This window comes from Sus scrofa, chromosome 2 (assembly GCF_000003025.6).
Source record: "Sus scrofa isolate TJ Tabasco breed Duroc chromosome 2, Sscrofa11.1, whole genome shotgun sequence".
In the NCBI taxonomy this organism is placed as follows: Eukaryota; Metazoa; Chordata; class Mammalia; order Artiodactyla; family Suidae; genus Sus; species Sus scrofa.
In genome coordinates, this window is record NC_010444.4 from 25,843,702 (window position 1) to 25,862,002 (window position 18,301).

At 47.7% G+C, this 18,301-nt stretch overlaps 1 protein-coding gene across 12 annotated transcripts in view; it reads right to left on the reverse strand.

Moving 5' to 3' along the window:
* Nucleotides 1-18,301, reverse strand: part of CD44 (CD44 molecule (Indian blood group)) — a 95,511-nt gene that overhangs the window by 55,003 nt on the left and 22,207 nt on the right. For all 12 annotated transcript variants that reach the window (XM_013994425.2, XM_021085280.1, XM_021085279.1 and 9 more), the window contains exons 2-3: nucleotides 4,058-4,223; nucleotides 442-575 (exon numbers count right to left, since the gene is read on the reverse strand). In XM_013994425.2, the coding sequence (XP_013849879.1) occupies nucleotides 442-575; nucleotides 4,058-4,223 (300 nt within the window). The remainder of the gene's footprint in view (nucleotides 1-441; nucleotides 576-4,057; nucleotides 4,224-18,301) is intronic.

The following is an 18,301-nucleotide window of genomic DNA, read 5'->3' on the forward strand; positions in this document are numbered from 1 at the left end:
GGCCTTTGTTAGACTTGTAAGCATGAGTTTCCAGGCTAGTAGTTGGAAACAAGTCCTTTACACAGGGAAGGGGGTCTGGCCAGCTGCCCAGAATATACATCCTAACTGGGCTTTCTTATTCTCTAGTTGTTAGGTTTTCAGTTAACGTGTGAGGACACTCAAGAGGACCCTGAAACTCTGTAGCTCCTTGTCCTGCTTTCTTTTTTATAACACTCTCTGACTTCATGTAAGTTATTTATTTGTTTACAGTTGGCCTCCCCACTTAGCAGGTAAGCACCCTGAAGACAGGAACCTTTCTCCTGCTGAAGATGCTCAGCAAGCCTATCTTATATGAATGGAGGCTACACAAATCCCTGCTTCAGCGGCAATCTGCAGCCACGCTGCCAAAGGCTGGCAGGCCCAAGGCAACCCCAACACAAAGCCTGTCTACTTGGAACCAACCTGATGCATTGAAGCAATACGTGTCATACTGGGAGGTATTGGATGCGAGGATGTACACCCCTGTGTTGTTCGCAGCACAGATGGCATTGGGGTGGATCCGGGGGATCACCACGTGCCCATCGATGAACCCATACCTGCAAAAGAAAATCCAGAGATTATCCACCTGCAAGGCTGTAGCCAGGGATTTCATAATACCCATGAATGACACTTCTTGCAGTGCAAGGCTTCCTTCAAGGGAGGGATGCTAGTGGTTTGACAACTGAGTTATGTGGAAGCCAAAAATAACAGCAGAAGGACCGTGAAGGAGATCAACACGCCTGATGGAGACAAAGTGGGATTTTTTTTTTAAGAGCTTAATAAAAGGCTTTTAAAAAAATAGATTCTGAACGAAAAAAAAAAAAAAAAAAAAAAGGTTAGCTCCAAATAAAATCTGTGGTCAGCAGTTAGGCCAATTTGAACAAGTAGAGAGCAGCCCAAGTCCCAGATAGAATGATCAGGTCATGATGCGAGACCTACTCTGGCCCACCACTACCTTCCCATTTTCCAGAAAGTACAGGAAATGACCGACTCCCATCAGATGGGACTAGGCGGCTCTCCATTTCAGTTCCTGAATGGCAAACCTGTTTCCCAACCCCTCCTCCTCTTTCCTGGCCTTCCCTTTTCCTCATGTCGGACCTCACTGCTCTAAAGATGAATCCTTGTTTGTATGCCACATACAAAGCCTCATGCCCCATGAGCATAATTCCATGGCTGGTGGAAGTAAATTGTCATTAAAATGGTAGTAATCGTGATTAAGTAGAGAGCAATGTCTCATGAGCCCAGGAATTTTCCAAAAGCAGCAGTAAGAGAAGTACCTAAGCTCCTGTCCCCGTCAAGATGCTTCTGGGAGCATGCTGGAGCTGGAAGCCTGCAGATATAACACACAACACCCAGCCTCTTCCACCAGCATTGCAATGGCTGCATACGCAAAGCACGATTTCTCTCAAATATAAAATGCCTCAAAAAATGAGATGTGGGCTGAGAAAATACCATTTGCAAGGGAAGAGGTGGTGGCAAGGGGAGCGCAGAGAGGGAGAAGCTAAATCCAACGGGGTTCTGAAAATGCAACTCCGCCTAAAATGCATAGCGCAAATCCTTTTAATCTTCCCTGACATGGGCGACAGTACAGACTGCATTATCCTGAAAGACCCAGGGAAATGGCTGTGAACTTGAATTTTCTAAGCACATAGAATTCATTCTGTCTAAGTTGCAAAAGCAGGGCATGACTAATGCCTCATCTGAACGGCCAGACTGGTTTCTGCAAAGACTTTTGAGCTCGGTGGGAGGAGGGGCGCAATTCAATGTTAATAAGTTTCCCGGGATCTGAGAATTGCTACTAATCGGGGTGGGGCAGACAGATGAGAATAGCTACTCAGGTTTAATCGTCACCTGTGAGACTCTCCCATCTGTCTTATGGCAGGCATCTGATTCATAGCTACCTGAGTGAAATTATGGAAATGAGTTTTGCAACACTTAAAAGCAGCTATGGGTGGAACGATAGGTATCTTAAGCACAGTTTTTCTTCTTCCTTTTACATTAATAATACTCCTTAGTGAGCCTTCTCTTCACCCACTCCCAACACATTCAATTAGTTCCTATAGCACCAACATTCTAGAATCTCTAGCTCCTTTTGTAAATTATTCCGCATCATGTCGACTGCCCGTTTTACATGTCGCCTTGTCCATGAGTTGGGGATATTCAAATGTATACGTGTGTATGCAGCATGCGTGGGCTGCTGTTCCCAGGGAGGAAAGAAACACTCAGCAAATCCACCCATGCAGCATACTTCCATCTCCCTTTTGCTCTCAGTCCTTCGGGAGGGCTGGGTCATGAAATCTAGCCCTGGGCTCAGAAGCAGGTCTGGAATCCGGACTCCTGCCTGTACAAGTGATGTGGCCCAGGGCAGGCTGCAGGACTAAGGCTCAGTTGCTTCCTCTATAAAGTGGGGTAACATAACTGACTCGTGGTGCAGTCTGAGGTTTAAGTGAGAGATGTGGACAGGTGGGCTGGGGGCAGCCCACCTCTAATAAGTGTTCCATGATTGGCCGGGGGGAAAGCAAGGACTTCCCTTGTTTCAGCCTACGAGAAAACATTCCCTATTTCATTAAGTTTGCCTTGTCTGCATTTCACAATCAAAATCCACTTTCTTAGGCCACTGGCCTAGTCAGGGCCATATTTAAACAATTAGCCTTGGAATTAAATAAATGGATCTACTAATTAGGTTTCCTTCTTTGCAGCCTACAGCTCAGGTTCAGCAGCTACCAGGGCTTTCTGCTCCTTTTATATTCTCCTAGACCTAGCTCTGAACAGCTACAGATGTCGGTACACATCTGCTCTTTGATTTAGAGCAGTGCGGCTCACTAGAATTTTCTGCGACAGTAGAAATGTTCCATAATCTATGTTGTCCAAGTAGCCGCTAGCCATGTTGTAGCTAGACAAGCATTTGAAATGTAGCTAGTGCCACTGAAGACAGAAAGTTTTTATTTCTTTTTAATTAAGTGTAAATAGCCATGTCTAGCTATGGCTAGTGGCTCTCATACCAGACAGTGCAGTTGTAAAGGTTTTCCTTATCTTTTTCAGCAAAAGACTCAGCGCCCACCCATACCCTGGGTGGCTTACTCTGTAACCAAGTCCAGGGGAAAGATGTATTTAGCTCACATTTAATGGTTTCAGTAAAGAGTTCTGCAGCTTGACTTTTTAAGGAGTAGTCTGTGTTTGGTATGCGCGCACCCGTTAAGGAGAAAAGGGAACCAACGCCATTACCTAAGGACATCACATTGGAAAAGCACAGAGCGGGAGCCGCAGGCTGGGGTGGAAGCAGCAGAGAGCAGGTGTCCAGATTTCCCAGAGCTCTTTTAATGCAAACAAACCAAACCAAAACACTTGACCATAGGGCTCACCACTGCTCGCTCCTAATGTGTCCCACTCACCACGGGGCCAAGAGAAATTCTAAACAATAAGGGCCAGCCCGCCTGGAACGTCCTGGAGCCAAAGAGTCTGAGGACGGCTCCTTGAGAACCCTGATATCTGCTAGGAGGCATCTCAGGAGGCCTCTCTTGGTCCCCCCTCCCCTACCCCACGGTCGCTTTCCAATCACTGGTAATAATACACCTTGACAATTTTCACTCCCTTTTCTCGCAAACCAGAGCAACACAGAAGAGAGATAAAATGCAGAGTAGTTTGAAAAACTAGCCTTAGCCAAGTCTACACGGTCAAGACTCCACCAGGTACCTATTTATTTTAAACACTGTTTTCGTGTGGTTCTGACAATGATACTGCACGTTTCTTCAAAGCCCGGAGAGCGCGCTGTGGAAGCACTTCAGGCAAGCGGAGTCCAACCCGTGCCTCTTAATGGCCTCCTCCCGGCAACCCCGCCATGATTCACAAAGGTTTCTAGAGCCGGCCTTCAATTTCAGCTGTCATACGGGTTCCAGATTGACGTGGCCAAATTAATGGGTGGGGCCGACTCTTCAGGCAATCAGCCATTCAGCTGGCAGGGAGGAGCCTTCCGGGTCGAAGCCCCGCCCCCTGGGCCCAGGCCGCCAGCTTTCTTCTGTGCACCATGCTGGTCCCTTACCTGCAAGTCTCAAACCCTATGTTCAGGGCCGCCTCCATCTGGGCCATGGTGGGCAGCGTGCTGTTGAAGGCTTTGCAGAGGTCAGCGGCCTCAGTCTTCGAGATGCTGTAGCGACCATTCTTCTCCACATGGAATACACCTGCGTATCGGCAGGTTATATTCAGATCTATGAAGTGAAACAAAAAGGTTAGATTCTTCGGCATGAATCATTTGGAAAGAGTAATAAGTCTCTTTTCGAGCAGCCTCGTTAAAAAGCCAAACAAACTTCCCTCCTGGCCAGACCCTTCAACAGGCACTGCAGCATTTCAAAGCGCCACTACCTCAAGCTCAAATCTGAGATGAGACGCGATCAAGTAGCATCGCTCTTACACTCCCACCACATACCACTCACAACCCAGGTTTTAAAAAGCGTATGGTTTATTTCTGATTACGGAAGTACCATAAACTTGTGGAAAACTTACAAGATTCAGGGAAGTAATGAAGGAAAAGCAAGTCCACCTCTAATAAAACTATTGCAACAAATATTTTGCTGTATCTTGTTTCAGTTTATTTCTGAAGGTGTGTGTATATATACATATATATATATACATATATGCGTGTGTGTATATATACATATACAAATACATTTGGGCATAGTTTAAGTGGTACAAAATATACAATTTTGTTTTTTATATTTTTTCCATTATGGATATTGAATAGAGTTCCCTGTGCTATACAGTACCTCCTTATTGTTTATCCATTCTATATATAATAGTTTGCCTGAATTGGTACTTTTATTTTTATTTAAGCTTTGTTGTATTATAGTTGATTTACAATGTTCTGATAATTTCTGCTGTACAACAAAGTGATGCAGTTATGGATATACACACATCCTTTTTTGGAAAGATGGTTAACACGGACCTGCTGCACAGCACAGGGACCTCTACCCAATATTCTTTAATAACCCATATACAAAAAGAATCTGAAAGAATCAGAATCTAAATATACAATTTGAGATGTAGAAATCTTTTTCCCACTTAATCTGAGTATTTTTCCCATAATCACATGGTGGTGTTCCCTGGCTGAGCCTCCAACAGCTTCTAGTCATACCCAGAATAAATTTCTTTATCATGGCTGATAAGACCCACCTGACATGGCCCTCCCTCCCTCTCGAATTTTTTTTTTAGGCCTGCACCCATGGCATATGGAGGGTCCCAAGCTAGGGGTCAAAACAGAGCTATAGCTGCAGGCATAGACCACAGCCACAGCAACGCCAGATCCAAGCCATGTCTGCGATCTACACCACAGCTCACGGCAACGCCGGATCCTTAACCCACTGAGCGAGGCCAGGGATCGAACCCGAGTCCTCATGGATAGTAGTCATGTTTGTTACCGCTGAGCCAAAATGGAACTCGGTCCCTCTCTAACCTTTAAGTAGCTCACAAGCTTTCCTTCAGTTCCTTGATCCTTCTGAGCTCTCTCCCACCTTTGAACATCTATGACTGATTTCCCAGTCATCTTAGGGTCTTTCCCTGAACATTCTTATTCAACCCTCAGCATCTCTCTCACCTCACTCTGCTTTCATGTCCTCACAACAACCTCCCTATTTATTTGTGTTTGTGGTTATTGTCCTTCTGCCCTTTCCATGATGGAAGCTCTAAGAGAGCAGGGCCTTTTGCCCATTCACAGCTGTTTCTCTAACACTCACAACAGTGGCTGACAAGGGGTAGATGCTCCATAAATATTTGCTGAATAAACAAAGGACTCATTGGAATTTCCTCAAAAAATGAACACACTTTGAACACACTGACAGAGAGTCCAAGGCCTATTCTTTGCTCTCAAGAGTTAACGGCATCCAAAATGAAACCTGCTATCCACCAGTTAAAAAATGATTTTGTCCTAGCACTTCTGTGAGTTTGGCAGGCATGAATCTGAATTCTCAATAAGGGGCTGAAAAGAATCGCCTGGTGCTACCTGATCCTTTTGTAATAATCTCAAGACTTCAGAGACATTAGAAAACTCATTACTCACTGTAGAACGTCCCGTTTGCACTTGAGTAAACACCAACACAGAAAGGCTATGTCCTTGAAGCTGTCCCAGGGGAGCCTGAGCACTGCCTTGAGTCTCAAAGACAGTCCTCTCAGGAAGCCTGCTGACCTTGACTCTGGGCCCACTACATGATGGCCCATGTGCCAGACCAGATGCTACTGTGCCAGGCCCGGGCCAGTCTCCATTTAGACAGATTTAGCTTTATCTCAGACCCTCTTTCTCTCATGTGGGTGGGTCCAGAGGTTGTCAGGAGAGTTTGCTTATTTGTCAATGAGAAAAACAAGGCTCAGAAAAGTCAGTTGCCCAAGGAAGTAAGAACAGCTGTCCAGAGGCTGTGGTTGCCTTCCCGGATCCCTGTTACTTTGTTCTACATCGCTGAGCTGACAGCCAGGGAGGGGAGGCCGATGACTGCAGCACCTTTGGGATTCCGTGTTACATCACCTTTCAAGAACCCTGAGAAGTTCCCATTGTGGTAAGTGGAAACATATCCGACTAAGAACCATGAGGTTTTGGAATCGATCCCTGGCCTCACTCAGTGGGTTAAGGATCCGGTGTTGCCATGAGCTGTGGTGTAGGTCACAGACACGGCTCAGATCCCTCATTGCTGTGGCTGTGGCGTAGGCTGGGAGCAACAGCTCCGACTGGACCCCTAGCTGGGAACCTCCATATGCTGTGGGTTTGCCCCTAGAAAGAAAACAACAACAACAACAAAAGCCTGAGAGGTGCCTTGTATGTGTGTTTGTATGTATGAATGTACATATTATTCACAGGTGAAGAAATTGAAGCTCAGAAAATGAAACGCCTTTCCCGTCACCCATCTAGTAAGTGACAGAGCTGGAATTCCATCTCAGGTCTGTTTGATGCCAAAACCCACGCTGCGATCACTTTGCTGCGTACCCAAGGACCCCTTCATCGCATTAGAGCAGGTCTGGGCTCTGGAGGGAGGAGATCCACCTAAACAACTGCCACGTACTGACGAAGCTAGAGTCAGTGCTGCGGAAATGTGCAGCCAACAACCGCTTTCTCCTTTCTGAGCAGGAAGCAAGTTCCAACCACTAAGAAAACTGTCTGGCAAATGCAAATCGAGATAAGGGGACAGTTAAACTTCTGTACCACCTTCTCGACTCTGAAAATAGTCAAAGAATAAACAAGACACGGAGGTTTGAAAAGACATAAGCCAGTAACACATGGTTTTCTTTTCTTTGTATCATTAGCATAGAGGTGCTTTTTAAAAGCCTCTGAACTAGGTGAAATGGAGACACTGTCTTCCCATGCCATTCATTTCTTTTGGGATCTAATGGTGTTCTCTGAAGCTGCTCACACAGTACTTGGCTAAGAGGCAAGGGGAGTGCAGAAGAGGGAAACGCACAAGGCCCTCTGTAGATACTGTTTGTTTTTACTGACATTTTCAGCTTTGGCCTCTGTTGGCCAATCGTCACCAAAGGAAACTGTCACGCTGGGTGACCGTCTTTCCGGGGAGGAGGGGGAGCCCTCTGTGTGCAGCTTACAAAAGAAAAACAAAGCCACTTCCCAATCAGTTCTTAGAGGTGAGGCTGAGAAGGGAGACTTCAGTAGATATCAGGTGGCTGCTGTCGCTCCTGGGCTGAAAATAGAGTCTGAGGCATGGATGGCGGTTTGGCGCTGAATGGAAGTTTCTGTCTTATTAAAATGAATTTGCATTTGCCACCTGGCACCCAGAATATGCAAATGTAAAAAAAAAAAAAAAAAACAATTCAACCTGAGACTTTGGAACTCCCCTGAGTTCTAGGGAAAGCAGTCAACATCACAGGTGTGTGTGTGTGTGTGTGTCTAGCTGTGCATGCAAGTTGTGAGTGTGTGCTGTGTGTGCTGCCGTCAGCCGAGACAGGAAGGGACAGATGTAGTCAAGCTGCAACCTTCCTGGACTGTGAGGCTTCGACAGGGCCTGCACTGGGGATCTGCAAGGGGCTGCGAAATGAATGAAGAAATTCTATGCCGTGTGCCAACTTCACAGCTTCCATTTATCTTTAATCTCACAAAAAAGGGTCCAACTCCTAACCCTGGTGGCATTTCGCCATCTAGGAATTCCACAAATGGTGCCAAAAGCTTCATTTCAGGTCAACTCTCTCTGAGTGTTCATGGTTCCTCCCCTCTGCATCCCTCGGGCCTTAAAAGGGACCAAGCCTTCAGGGCTGTGTATTAGTTAAGTCCTAATAATTTATGAAGACTTTCCAACAAGCTTCCTTAACACTTACGCAAACGGAAATTATTACCCCAAAGGGTATTAGTAATACTAACAGCAATAATAGCAGCGAAGGCATACTGTGTACTTATGTGTATATGCCAAGCACTCTTCTAAGCATCTGACAAGTATTAACTCATTGTATGTATAAAACAGCCCTATGAGGTAGGTGATATTATTATCCCCACTTTCCAGATACAGAAACTAAGGCACACAGAGAGAAAAAACATGCTCAGGAGTTCACAGAGCTAGTAAAGATCGAGCCAGGATTCAAACCCAGCCAGTCTGGTACCAGGAGTCCACAGGCTTAATCAACCTCCAGCCTGCTACTCCTGACCCTGATTTAGGTAATATTTTATGCCCTCTCGACCTCCCCACGTGCAGCAGAGAATATTTCCAAGGTTTAGGTGAAGTTAGAGTAGGGCTAGGCATGAGTAGCCACAGACCACAGACCACTGGATGGCATTCATGTTCTCGGCCATGGCATTGGCCACAGTGCAACCCTGCAGAGAGGCAGGACTCCCAAGATATCTGTGCATCTCTCCTGAAGAACAGAGACCTCTGGGATCTGGGATCGGCTGGGACTCAAGAGCCTACTGTTAAATGGCCCATCGCATCTCTCAAACAAGCCTCTCCAACTGGACATGAATCAAGAACGTTTTCCGTTGAGCCCGCTTGTCTCTGATAAATCTCCTGTGTCATGTAACAAAGGAATGATCCCACGCTCCTCCCTCCGAGAGACCCAACACTCAACATGAACTGTCAGAAGCCACTTTCAGGTTCAAGGTGGAGCCTCACTGGAGGGCGAGTTGTTGTTGCTAGGGGGTTGCTAGGAGGATAGAGGGGTCCTGGGCCCAGCACCAAGCGATCTCAGTGCTCACACAGGAACAGATCCTCCCGTGACCTGTCAGGGAGACCCCAAAAAAGGAGCTCTCCAAGAGAACAGTTCAACCTACTCTCTGGCACCAACTCACATGAAGGCTGACAGTTCCGCTTAGATGAGATCCACCCAAAGCTGGGTTCAAATCCCGACACTGCTCTCACTCCAGATGACACAGCTAGTTCATTCCTAACCTGGCTGACACTCAGCCTTCTTGATGATGGGATGGCAATGCCATCCGGGTTTGTGGGACTGTGAAATGAGATAAGGTATGTCAGACACTTGATACGGTGTTTGGCACTTAAAGAGAGCCAGTGGGTATTGCATATTTATGAGGTGACTGATCCATTGCAGCTAAATTAATTCTCACCAAAAAAATGCCATGGGAGTAGGCACTATTGCTAAACCCATTGTAGAGACAAGGAAACTGAGGCACAGAGAGGCCAGATAGTTTTCCCAAAGTCACCCAAGTCGGAGAGTCAAGGTTCCAACTTCTGTGCTATGCTGCCAATTGTGCAGGGTTCTGGATAAATTCATTCTTACCTGGAAAAACCAGTGCTGACCCATACACCATTAATCTTACCTATGTTTTCCTTGATGTTTTCTCACACCAAGGAAAATAGATCTCTCTAGTAAAGTCACCCCAACACATTTCAAAACCTTGCCTAGGGCCTGAGATGAATAGCTTCTTGGTTTGCCCCAGTTACTTCGTAAGTGGCAGAAAATCCCAGCCTCTGCTGAGAGGAGAACACAGTGTAATTTTTACTCAACTTGCCATTATCCACATGCCTCCAAATTTTCTGAGAGATGCATAGGGATGGGGTAGGGGTGTCCAACGGCTGACTAGCAGAGCTGAATGACAAGAGGTTTTCAACCCGGAGTTCATGAGTTGATCATTGAGGGTCTATAAACCTGTGAAATGACATGCAAGACTGCGTGGGTATTCTACATGTGTGTGCATGTGTGTGTGTGCGTATGTGCGTGCGTGCGTGCATGTGTGTGTGTGTGTGTGTGTGTAGGGGTTTTGATGGATACAGCATCCCTCAGTTTCTACCAGCTTCTCAAAGATGCCAGACACATGTAAATAATTACAAGATATTATTATCTTTAAGGTCTCTCAGTAATTAGAAATTCCAGGATTCTGGCATTTTGGAATTTCCTTGTGGGCTTCTTGATAGTAGGGACTGCATGTCTCCCTCAGCCTGTGTCCTCAGGACCCAGCACAGCACCACACAGAGCAGGCACATGTGGAACAAATGAATGAATGAATGAATGAATGAATGAGTTAATATCGGCCCCCCCCCCACACACACACACAGGACAAGGAGACTGTGGGATGCAAAGAGAACACAGCGCTCAGGTTCGCTCTCCACATCACGTCTAAAAGAAATATAGCTGGGCCTGGTTGAGAATTCCCTAGTGGACCCTTCAAATGTCTCTAACCTGCAGCGTCTGCTTCTGAGAACCTGTGCATTTGCCCTGAAAGCAAATGTTTCAGAGACCAACTTGCAATTTTGTGACTGGCTCTGTCTGCCTGGACTTGGCAGCTGTCATCTCAGAGATGAGCTGGGCCTTTTCCCATCCTGTCATGGGTTCCCTTCTGAGGCCGGGTCTCTCAGGAGAGTTTGGCAAACGCAGTGTGTCCCAGAGAAGGACCACCGAAGACGGTCTATGATCATACTGCACCCAGACGCTCTTCATTCTCCCAACCAGACTTCCCCAGATGGTCCAAAACGAATTAATGTATTTTCCAACAGGCGCCACCTAGATATGCCTTCCTGGTCCCTTTTATCATCTCCTCAGGAGACATGAGGCAGAATTAGATTTTTTGTTTCTTCCTACTGATTTGGTCTCGAGTAGTCTATGTGTCTGGGAAGCTGGTCTTCTCGAAGATGGGAACAAAGCCAGTTCCTGCAACTCCATGGCTTGTGTGGTTCCCACCGCCGTGTTAACAACTGCAGGCACTCACCCAGTGCCTCATTTGGCCCCTACGAGGTTTCCAACACTTTACACTTAAGAATTCATTTCATTCTCACAACCATCCTACGGGGTAGGCACTTTTATTACGCCCATTTTATGCAGGAGGGGACTAACTCTTTGAGAAGACACGAATAACCCGAGCAAGGGGCCGGTGGACCAGGGTTTCAGACTGGGCACTGCCCCAGATCACGCTGTAGTTAAGTGACATCTTGGCCGTGGGACAGATGCTACGTGACAGGAAACACTCTTATTCTCCATGTAGTTCTTAAAGTGCAGAAACTTGACCATTAAAAGAGAGCCCTGGAGAGAGGAATGTGAGCTTATTAAATACTATTTCTAGATCAGAAGTCTCTTGATTCTGGACCCTAAGGCTTAAAAGGGCAGAGCCCTTTGCCCAAGAGCCTGGTAAGACAGCAGTGGGAAAACCTGCCCTAATGGACCATCCCCTTTCTCCATGGGGAGATTCTGAGGCCCCCAGGCACGCTGCTTTCCCCAGTGGTGGGCTGGCTCACTCGCTCTCATTCTCTCTGCGCTTTTCCCATCTTGTCATGGGTTCCCTTCTAAGGCCGGGTCTCTCAGGAGAGGATCCTTTTCCCAGGATCCCCATGGGGATCAGAGACTCCAGCCCCAGCTGCAGCCTCAGGGCTCCTCTGCCCTTTACAGCCCAAGGGCTCTGGCTGAGGTCCGGCAGCATGAAGAGAGGACCCCGGACTCAGGGCTGGCCCAAGGCTGGGATGCCAGACCACGAGATGTCCTCACAATATTTGGAGATGTTTGTTGCCCAACCTGAAACTCTCCACAGACCAGGCTGTGCTAGCTGGAGCATGGTACTCCAGGCCAACAGCATCTTACTCCATCAAGCTCCTGGAGTCGGTCACGTGCGAGCCTCTTGGGCAGAGGCAGCCAAGAGCACCGGTGGATGCTCCACATTTTTCATCTTTATGGTGTTTATCATGACAGAGCCAGGATTTTGTTTCTGTCTTCTGATTTGCTGAGCTCATGTCTGAAAAATGTTATGCAACTCGCAAATCCAACCAAACTGATTCTGATCAGAAGGAGGCCGAGAAACGGCCAGTATTTTTTTAAAAGCACTATTGCTAATTGGATCATTTGTGTTTAAAGCCAAGAGGGATGACAGACAACTTCTACCCAAATTCTCTTGAGACACAACAGAAAACAAAACCCACAATGACTGAAGACGGTCTCAAGCCAGATTTTGAGAACAGCAGGACCTCTGGAGTCCTTAATTGCTAGATTCCTGACCCCCCAGTCCAGCGCTCTGACTACTGAACTGCTTTTATAAGAGGCCTGAGCAAGCCGTTCCAATAAAGTCACAATCCACTGTCTTAATGGGACATGAAGAAGCCATTCTGTTCCTCACTGTAATTGTTTGATATCTTCCCAGCCCAGAAGTTTCCATCTGGGAGTCTTCCTGGCTATTATAGCCCCTGCTGCCACCCAGCCTGCCAGTCCAGAAGGCTGGCAGCCTTCCTGCTGCCCCCATCCTCTGACGCCCATGTGATGGGTGCCCGGTGAAAGGGTCTATTGTTCAGCATCCACTCCTGAATGAGGCCAACATCACACTCAGTGGCCGAATCGCCTTTGGCTGCCCGGGCAGACCATGAGTCTTGAGTGACTCAGTCTCTCCCGGAATTGCCCTGGGGGTGGGTGAGGGTTTAATGAGCAGAGAAAATAGTTGCACACCATCATACCCAGAGAATTTCCTCCAGAACGTATCCCGGGTTGTTTTCAACTGAGCTATTCAACTCTTGGCACTCAGAAAGGAAATGCACCCCAACTTCTTGGCGCCTGGATGGACCCCCTGACCTCTCAGCCTCTTGTTCAAGGAGCCCATCATGGCAGCCAACATGAAACCAACAAGGGCCCGTCACATCCACTCTGTCAGAGGAGAGTGGAACACCAGGTGGTGTTCTCAGCCGCTACTCTGGCCCTTCAGTGGGGGCCACCCAAGGACTGGCCCAGGGCAGCTCTTTGGTTGTTTTCACAGAGTCTGAAGAAAGAAAGACTCCCACCCCTACCTCCTGGTGGGGTGATGGGAACTCAGGGGGTGGGGGGGGTGGGGGGGGAGGCCCTTTAAGGCCCCCACTCCTGATCCAACAGACTTTCTGGCCAAGGACAGTGTGGGTCCTAAGACTGTCAGCTCAGTGCCCAATTCTGCAAGGCCAGGTGGTCTTTGGTGAGAGAGTCTCCCGGAAGGGAAGGCAGCTGGCGGAAGGGGACCATCACGTGTGCCCCTGCGTGCTGCCATGGCAACCGGGACATGTTTGGCTCTGGCCCTGAGAGATCGTATCTATTTAGCAGGCTGATGAACACAAACCCCAGGATGTGGTAAACGAAATGAAAACGCATCTCAGGGGCCCACATGGGGTTTTTTCCTGTTGCAAGTCAAAAAAAAAAAAAAAAAAAAAAAAAAAAAAAAAAGAGGCCTAGTTATTTTGTTTCATAACTAGATTTGGGCGTGGGGGTGGGGCTCGTTCCAGGTATGGCTACATCACCTAGTCTGGGTACAGCTTTTGCTCCAGCCTGTCACCAGATCTTTGAGGAACTGGCTGAGTCTGGTCTGAGGAAGTTCTTCAAGGAAGCTGAGCAAGGCTGAGACTGTCACTCACAGGGAATGGCAGTGTTTGGGGCTGGTTAGTGGGTCGCTGACATGCTGAAGAGCCAGGGGCCCCCCTCTGGGTCAAGGATGAATGGATTCTAGTCTAAACCCTGTTCTTCATAAGCTGTGTGCCCTTGAATGAGTCATTCTAGCTCCCAGGTTCACACCCACCTCCCAGGACGAAATAAGTTAGGATGCGCTTAGAGCTGGTGGGATAAAGGGAAGGGAGTGCCATGCACACCTGGCATGGTAGAAACACCTCAGATGGCTTCTCACAAATCCAGTATTAATTAAGACACCCCTGGGCTCCAAACCCAGCAGAATAAGTGAGCGTCAGTCATCTCCCTGTGGGGGAATTTCCTTTTCCAATTAGGAAGCACTTCCATGTCCAAAAGTATCAGGTAGGTACTATGGCCCCATCTTACAGATGAAGAAACTAAGGAGCAAAAGATGCAGTGACTCCAAAGTCTTACAGAGCTGGAGTAAAACCAAGCCCTCAACCCAGATTTTCAAGGTCTTCCTATGGTCCCCATTACCTGCGGTGCTGTCCTTTCCGTCCTGGGTTGTCAAACAAGCTAAGGGGTAAAGTGGCAGCCCTCGGAGACAAGAGCGATGGTTTTCATACTTTTCCTCCTATCCCCGCCCCATGAGCTCTCAGGTGAAACTGCAATATTGAGGATAGGGGACAGCAGAAGTGCCCCAATGGGAGCTGGAGGGAGCGGGGAGGGCAGGTGCCAAACCCTGCATCCACCAGCTACTCATCCTTGCCCAGCCCCCACCCCACCCCACCAATGGTCCTGACACCCTCCACAATGCTCTCCAAGGCTGCGTGGAACATTCTGGAAATCATGGCAACAGGGGCGAATCATACCATTTGGCAAGGCCTGCAATGGGCCAGGGCCTCCAAAGCATTCGGAGAATCTAAGACGGTTACTCACCCGATATGACAGCCATGGAAGCCGAGAGTCAGAGGTTTAAGTAAGTGACACAGGGCTCTGCAGCTCAAAGGCGACAGCCAAAATGAAATGCCTTGTATAAAGACAATTTAAAACCTCTATGGACTTAGTATTATGGTTTTATTCCCCCCCCAGTCTCAAGAATAAAAACACCTTGCAATTTAAAGTTCTTCTTAAAGACGACCCCTGGTTCACCTTATAGAGAGGAGATAGCAAAGTCTGATTTCCCAACTCTATTCTGTAGGGACAGAGGCTGGAGAACAGTGGACTCAGCAGGATTTATAGATTCAGAAACTGAGAGCAGGCTGCTGTTCTTCACGCCAGAGCCCTCCAGATGGAGGGGAGCAAAAGGCCACCACCAAGGCCCACAGAGCTCAGCATCACTGTGCAGTCCAAGGTGTCTCCAGCTTGGCCTTGACTGCCTCTTTCCTGTCTCTTTCAGCATCTTCTCAAGTGATAAAGAAAAGAGTCCGGAATGCATGGAGCTGCTATTCCTCATCAGACCTTAGTGGTGGTGACAGATGTCATACCTTGTGATCCCCAGCACAGCTTTGAGAGGTCACATCATTCACCCCATTTTGCAGACAGAACAAGGGAGGCTCACATCACAACTGACTCAACATTCTCTGTGAAAGTGGCAGGGTGCCGAGTCAAATGCTGGGACGCTCCCTGGTCTCTGATGGGAGTCTGCCCAGCTGCTTACCAAAGCCACACCCCTCTGTTGGGGACACATTCTCCACCTGGGGGCTGGAAAGGCAAGGGCCCTGTGGGCTGTGGTTGGGACAGGTCCTCCTGCCAGCCTGTGGCTGGGCTCCCCGGCAATACTGACACTCCTGGAGCACCTACTGTGTGCTAAGTGCTTCACTCTGATTATGTCATTTAATCCCCAAAATTCACATATGGGAGAAGGACTATTATTGACATCAGAGCTTATTACAGATAAGAAAACTGAGGTGTAGAGAAGTTATGAAACTGATCCATGTTTACACTGTTAGGGGGTCAGGCAGCCTGGCCCCTCTCAGACATCAGCACAGAAATGCCTGCCTCATTGCTTAATTTCAGGAGATGCCAAGGGAGTCGCAGGATAATGCCTCTTGGCAGATGGTTTGAGCACCCCTGGATCTGTATTTGCTGGGGCCATGCTAATAGCGTTGGTGGATGGGAGCTGGTTCCTACTGTCTCCCCCTCCGGGTAACTACTAGACCCAATGAGATGGAAAAACCAGACCTGCCCTGGGACCTAAGAGCCCTCGACAGAGGTGACTGTCTCAGGACCACAGTCAGGGGCGAAGCCTAATGAATGGCTTGGATTTCCACCTGCCTGTGACAGCAGCTCAATACTTCTGCTCTGTCCATGACGGACGGTACCTGCTTCATTAGATTGATGGCTTTTACCTTCTTTCCCTCACAGCACCGCTTCCATTCATAGGAGGGACCATGCCATCACACTCCAATGGACCCTAGGTGCCTTGCCATCCCCAGTGGCCTCTTTCCCTGTCACTCAAAAAAAAAAAAAAAAAAAAAAGAATCTTACCCAAATGCAAGTGAGGGATCATGCATGTTTTTCTAGGAAAGCCATGAGTCTGCTGCAGTTTATAAGAAAAGAAAGTCTTTCATAACCCTTGGCACTCAGTTGCCAGTAGCTCTGCACTTACAATTCACCTACAACTGATCTAGACCGACAGGTGGGTTGTGATAGAACAAGAACCATGCCTTTAGGGCAGCCCTTTCCTCTTCAAATACGTCAGCAGTGAAGTGATATAGCTGCAAAAGTATTTCTTTGCAGCAACAAGTATCACAAGTGACCAAGGAGAGGTCTGAATTTCCAGTGATTCTGAATCAGAAGGGCTCGGAAATCATCAGGTCATATTTTAATGACTCAGTTGCTCTCTTTCCTCATTTTTTTTCTCTCTCTCTCCCTCTCTCCCTCTCTCCTTCTATCAGATCCTAAAATGAGAACAGGTGTGTGTGCACACTCGTGGGAGTAACACCTCCTTCCTAGTCCCAGCCCCCTCCCACTATTCATTCTTCAGATGCTTTTAAGAGTCACACAAGTGTTTTAAAGCAGAAACCCCACAAAGGAAGAGGCTGGATTGTGGAGATATTTTTAAAGATCTGAGCCAAAAGGTTTCCAGGCTCAGTACAGTTCCAAGGGCCCCGGGAGTTAACGGCTTGTAATTCACACCTCTTCCTGAACTTTCAATCTGGGAAATCTCATCTGTAACCACAGATGCCACTGGCAAATGCCAGGCTCCAGAGAACTCATTTCTGACAAGCTTTTAAATCCGACTCAAGCCACAAGGTTTGGATCAAAATCTTTACCATTTCATACACAGCTGGCATGGGCCAACCATAACTTGCTGCTTTTAAGGAACATGGCTCATGCAAAAAGCCAGGAGGCTGGGAAATGGAGGAAGTTACAAATGACCCTGCTGTGAAGTTGTCAAAGAAAATAAGATCTTGGTTTTCCTTCAAATAAATGGCCAACCAAAATGACAAGAGACCACATCTGGGTAAAGGCGAAATGCCCCTTAGGATGAGAGGCATTCTAGAAAACATCAGGATGAGGATGCGACCTCTTCCTATGAAGGCTGTACCTCCCAAATCATCACTGGTCCCCACCCCACCCCAGGCCCTGGGCACGGGGCAAGGCGTCTACCCCAAGCACCTTCTAGAAGATACGACTCACATGCCAGATACAATTCAGGGTGTTGAAGAGACATACAGGGTCCCTGTCCTGAAAGAGCTTGTGTTCTAGCGTGGAGAAACAGAAAGTATACAGTAAACCATCAGCATATAAAGAAGGCAATTTCAGGGAGTGATAGCGTGACACAAAAATAAAAGGGGACGCTGTAGTAGAGAATGTCAGAGTATGTCCAGTCTGACGCTCACTCTTCTGTGAACTCATGGGCATATTTTACCTATTTACTGTGAGGCTCCTAGTGAGATCAGATACCCAGTGAAAGGAAACACACACACACACACACACACACAACACACACACACACACACTGAATCGGATTTGGAATTGATCCATAAGGTAATGTCCCTAGAATTTGGATGTAGTGGGGTAGACATGGGAGACTTGGAAGGCAAAGGCTACGGCAGCTGAATGGCCTGCTTCGGGGACAAGAGTTCCATTTGGGTCAGAGGCTGGGTGCAGAGTTGATGCAAGTGGGGTATGCATCTGCCCCTTTTGCGTCATGGTCTGAACTTCAAGGAGCCAAATCAGAGTGACAGAACAGTCCCTCAGAGGGCAACGGTGATGCATCCACTCACCAGCCCTTGAGGACTCAGAAGAATCTCCTGGCTCCTGGAATCTTCGGCTTCCCTTAGCTCACAGTTCCTGGTAACTGGAGATGGGGAGATCCACGCCTGTGGTGTTATAAGATGGCACAGTGGCCGTGCTCATGCTCTTTCATATCAGACAGACTTGGGTCCAAGCCCAGCTTGGGCTCCTGTAGAACGTTAGGCATGCCATGTTTTTTTAGTGATAAAGAAAACACTTTAAATAGTGATCTTTTAGCCAGATTTCTTCATGAGTAAAGTGAAGGCAATGC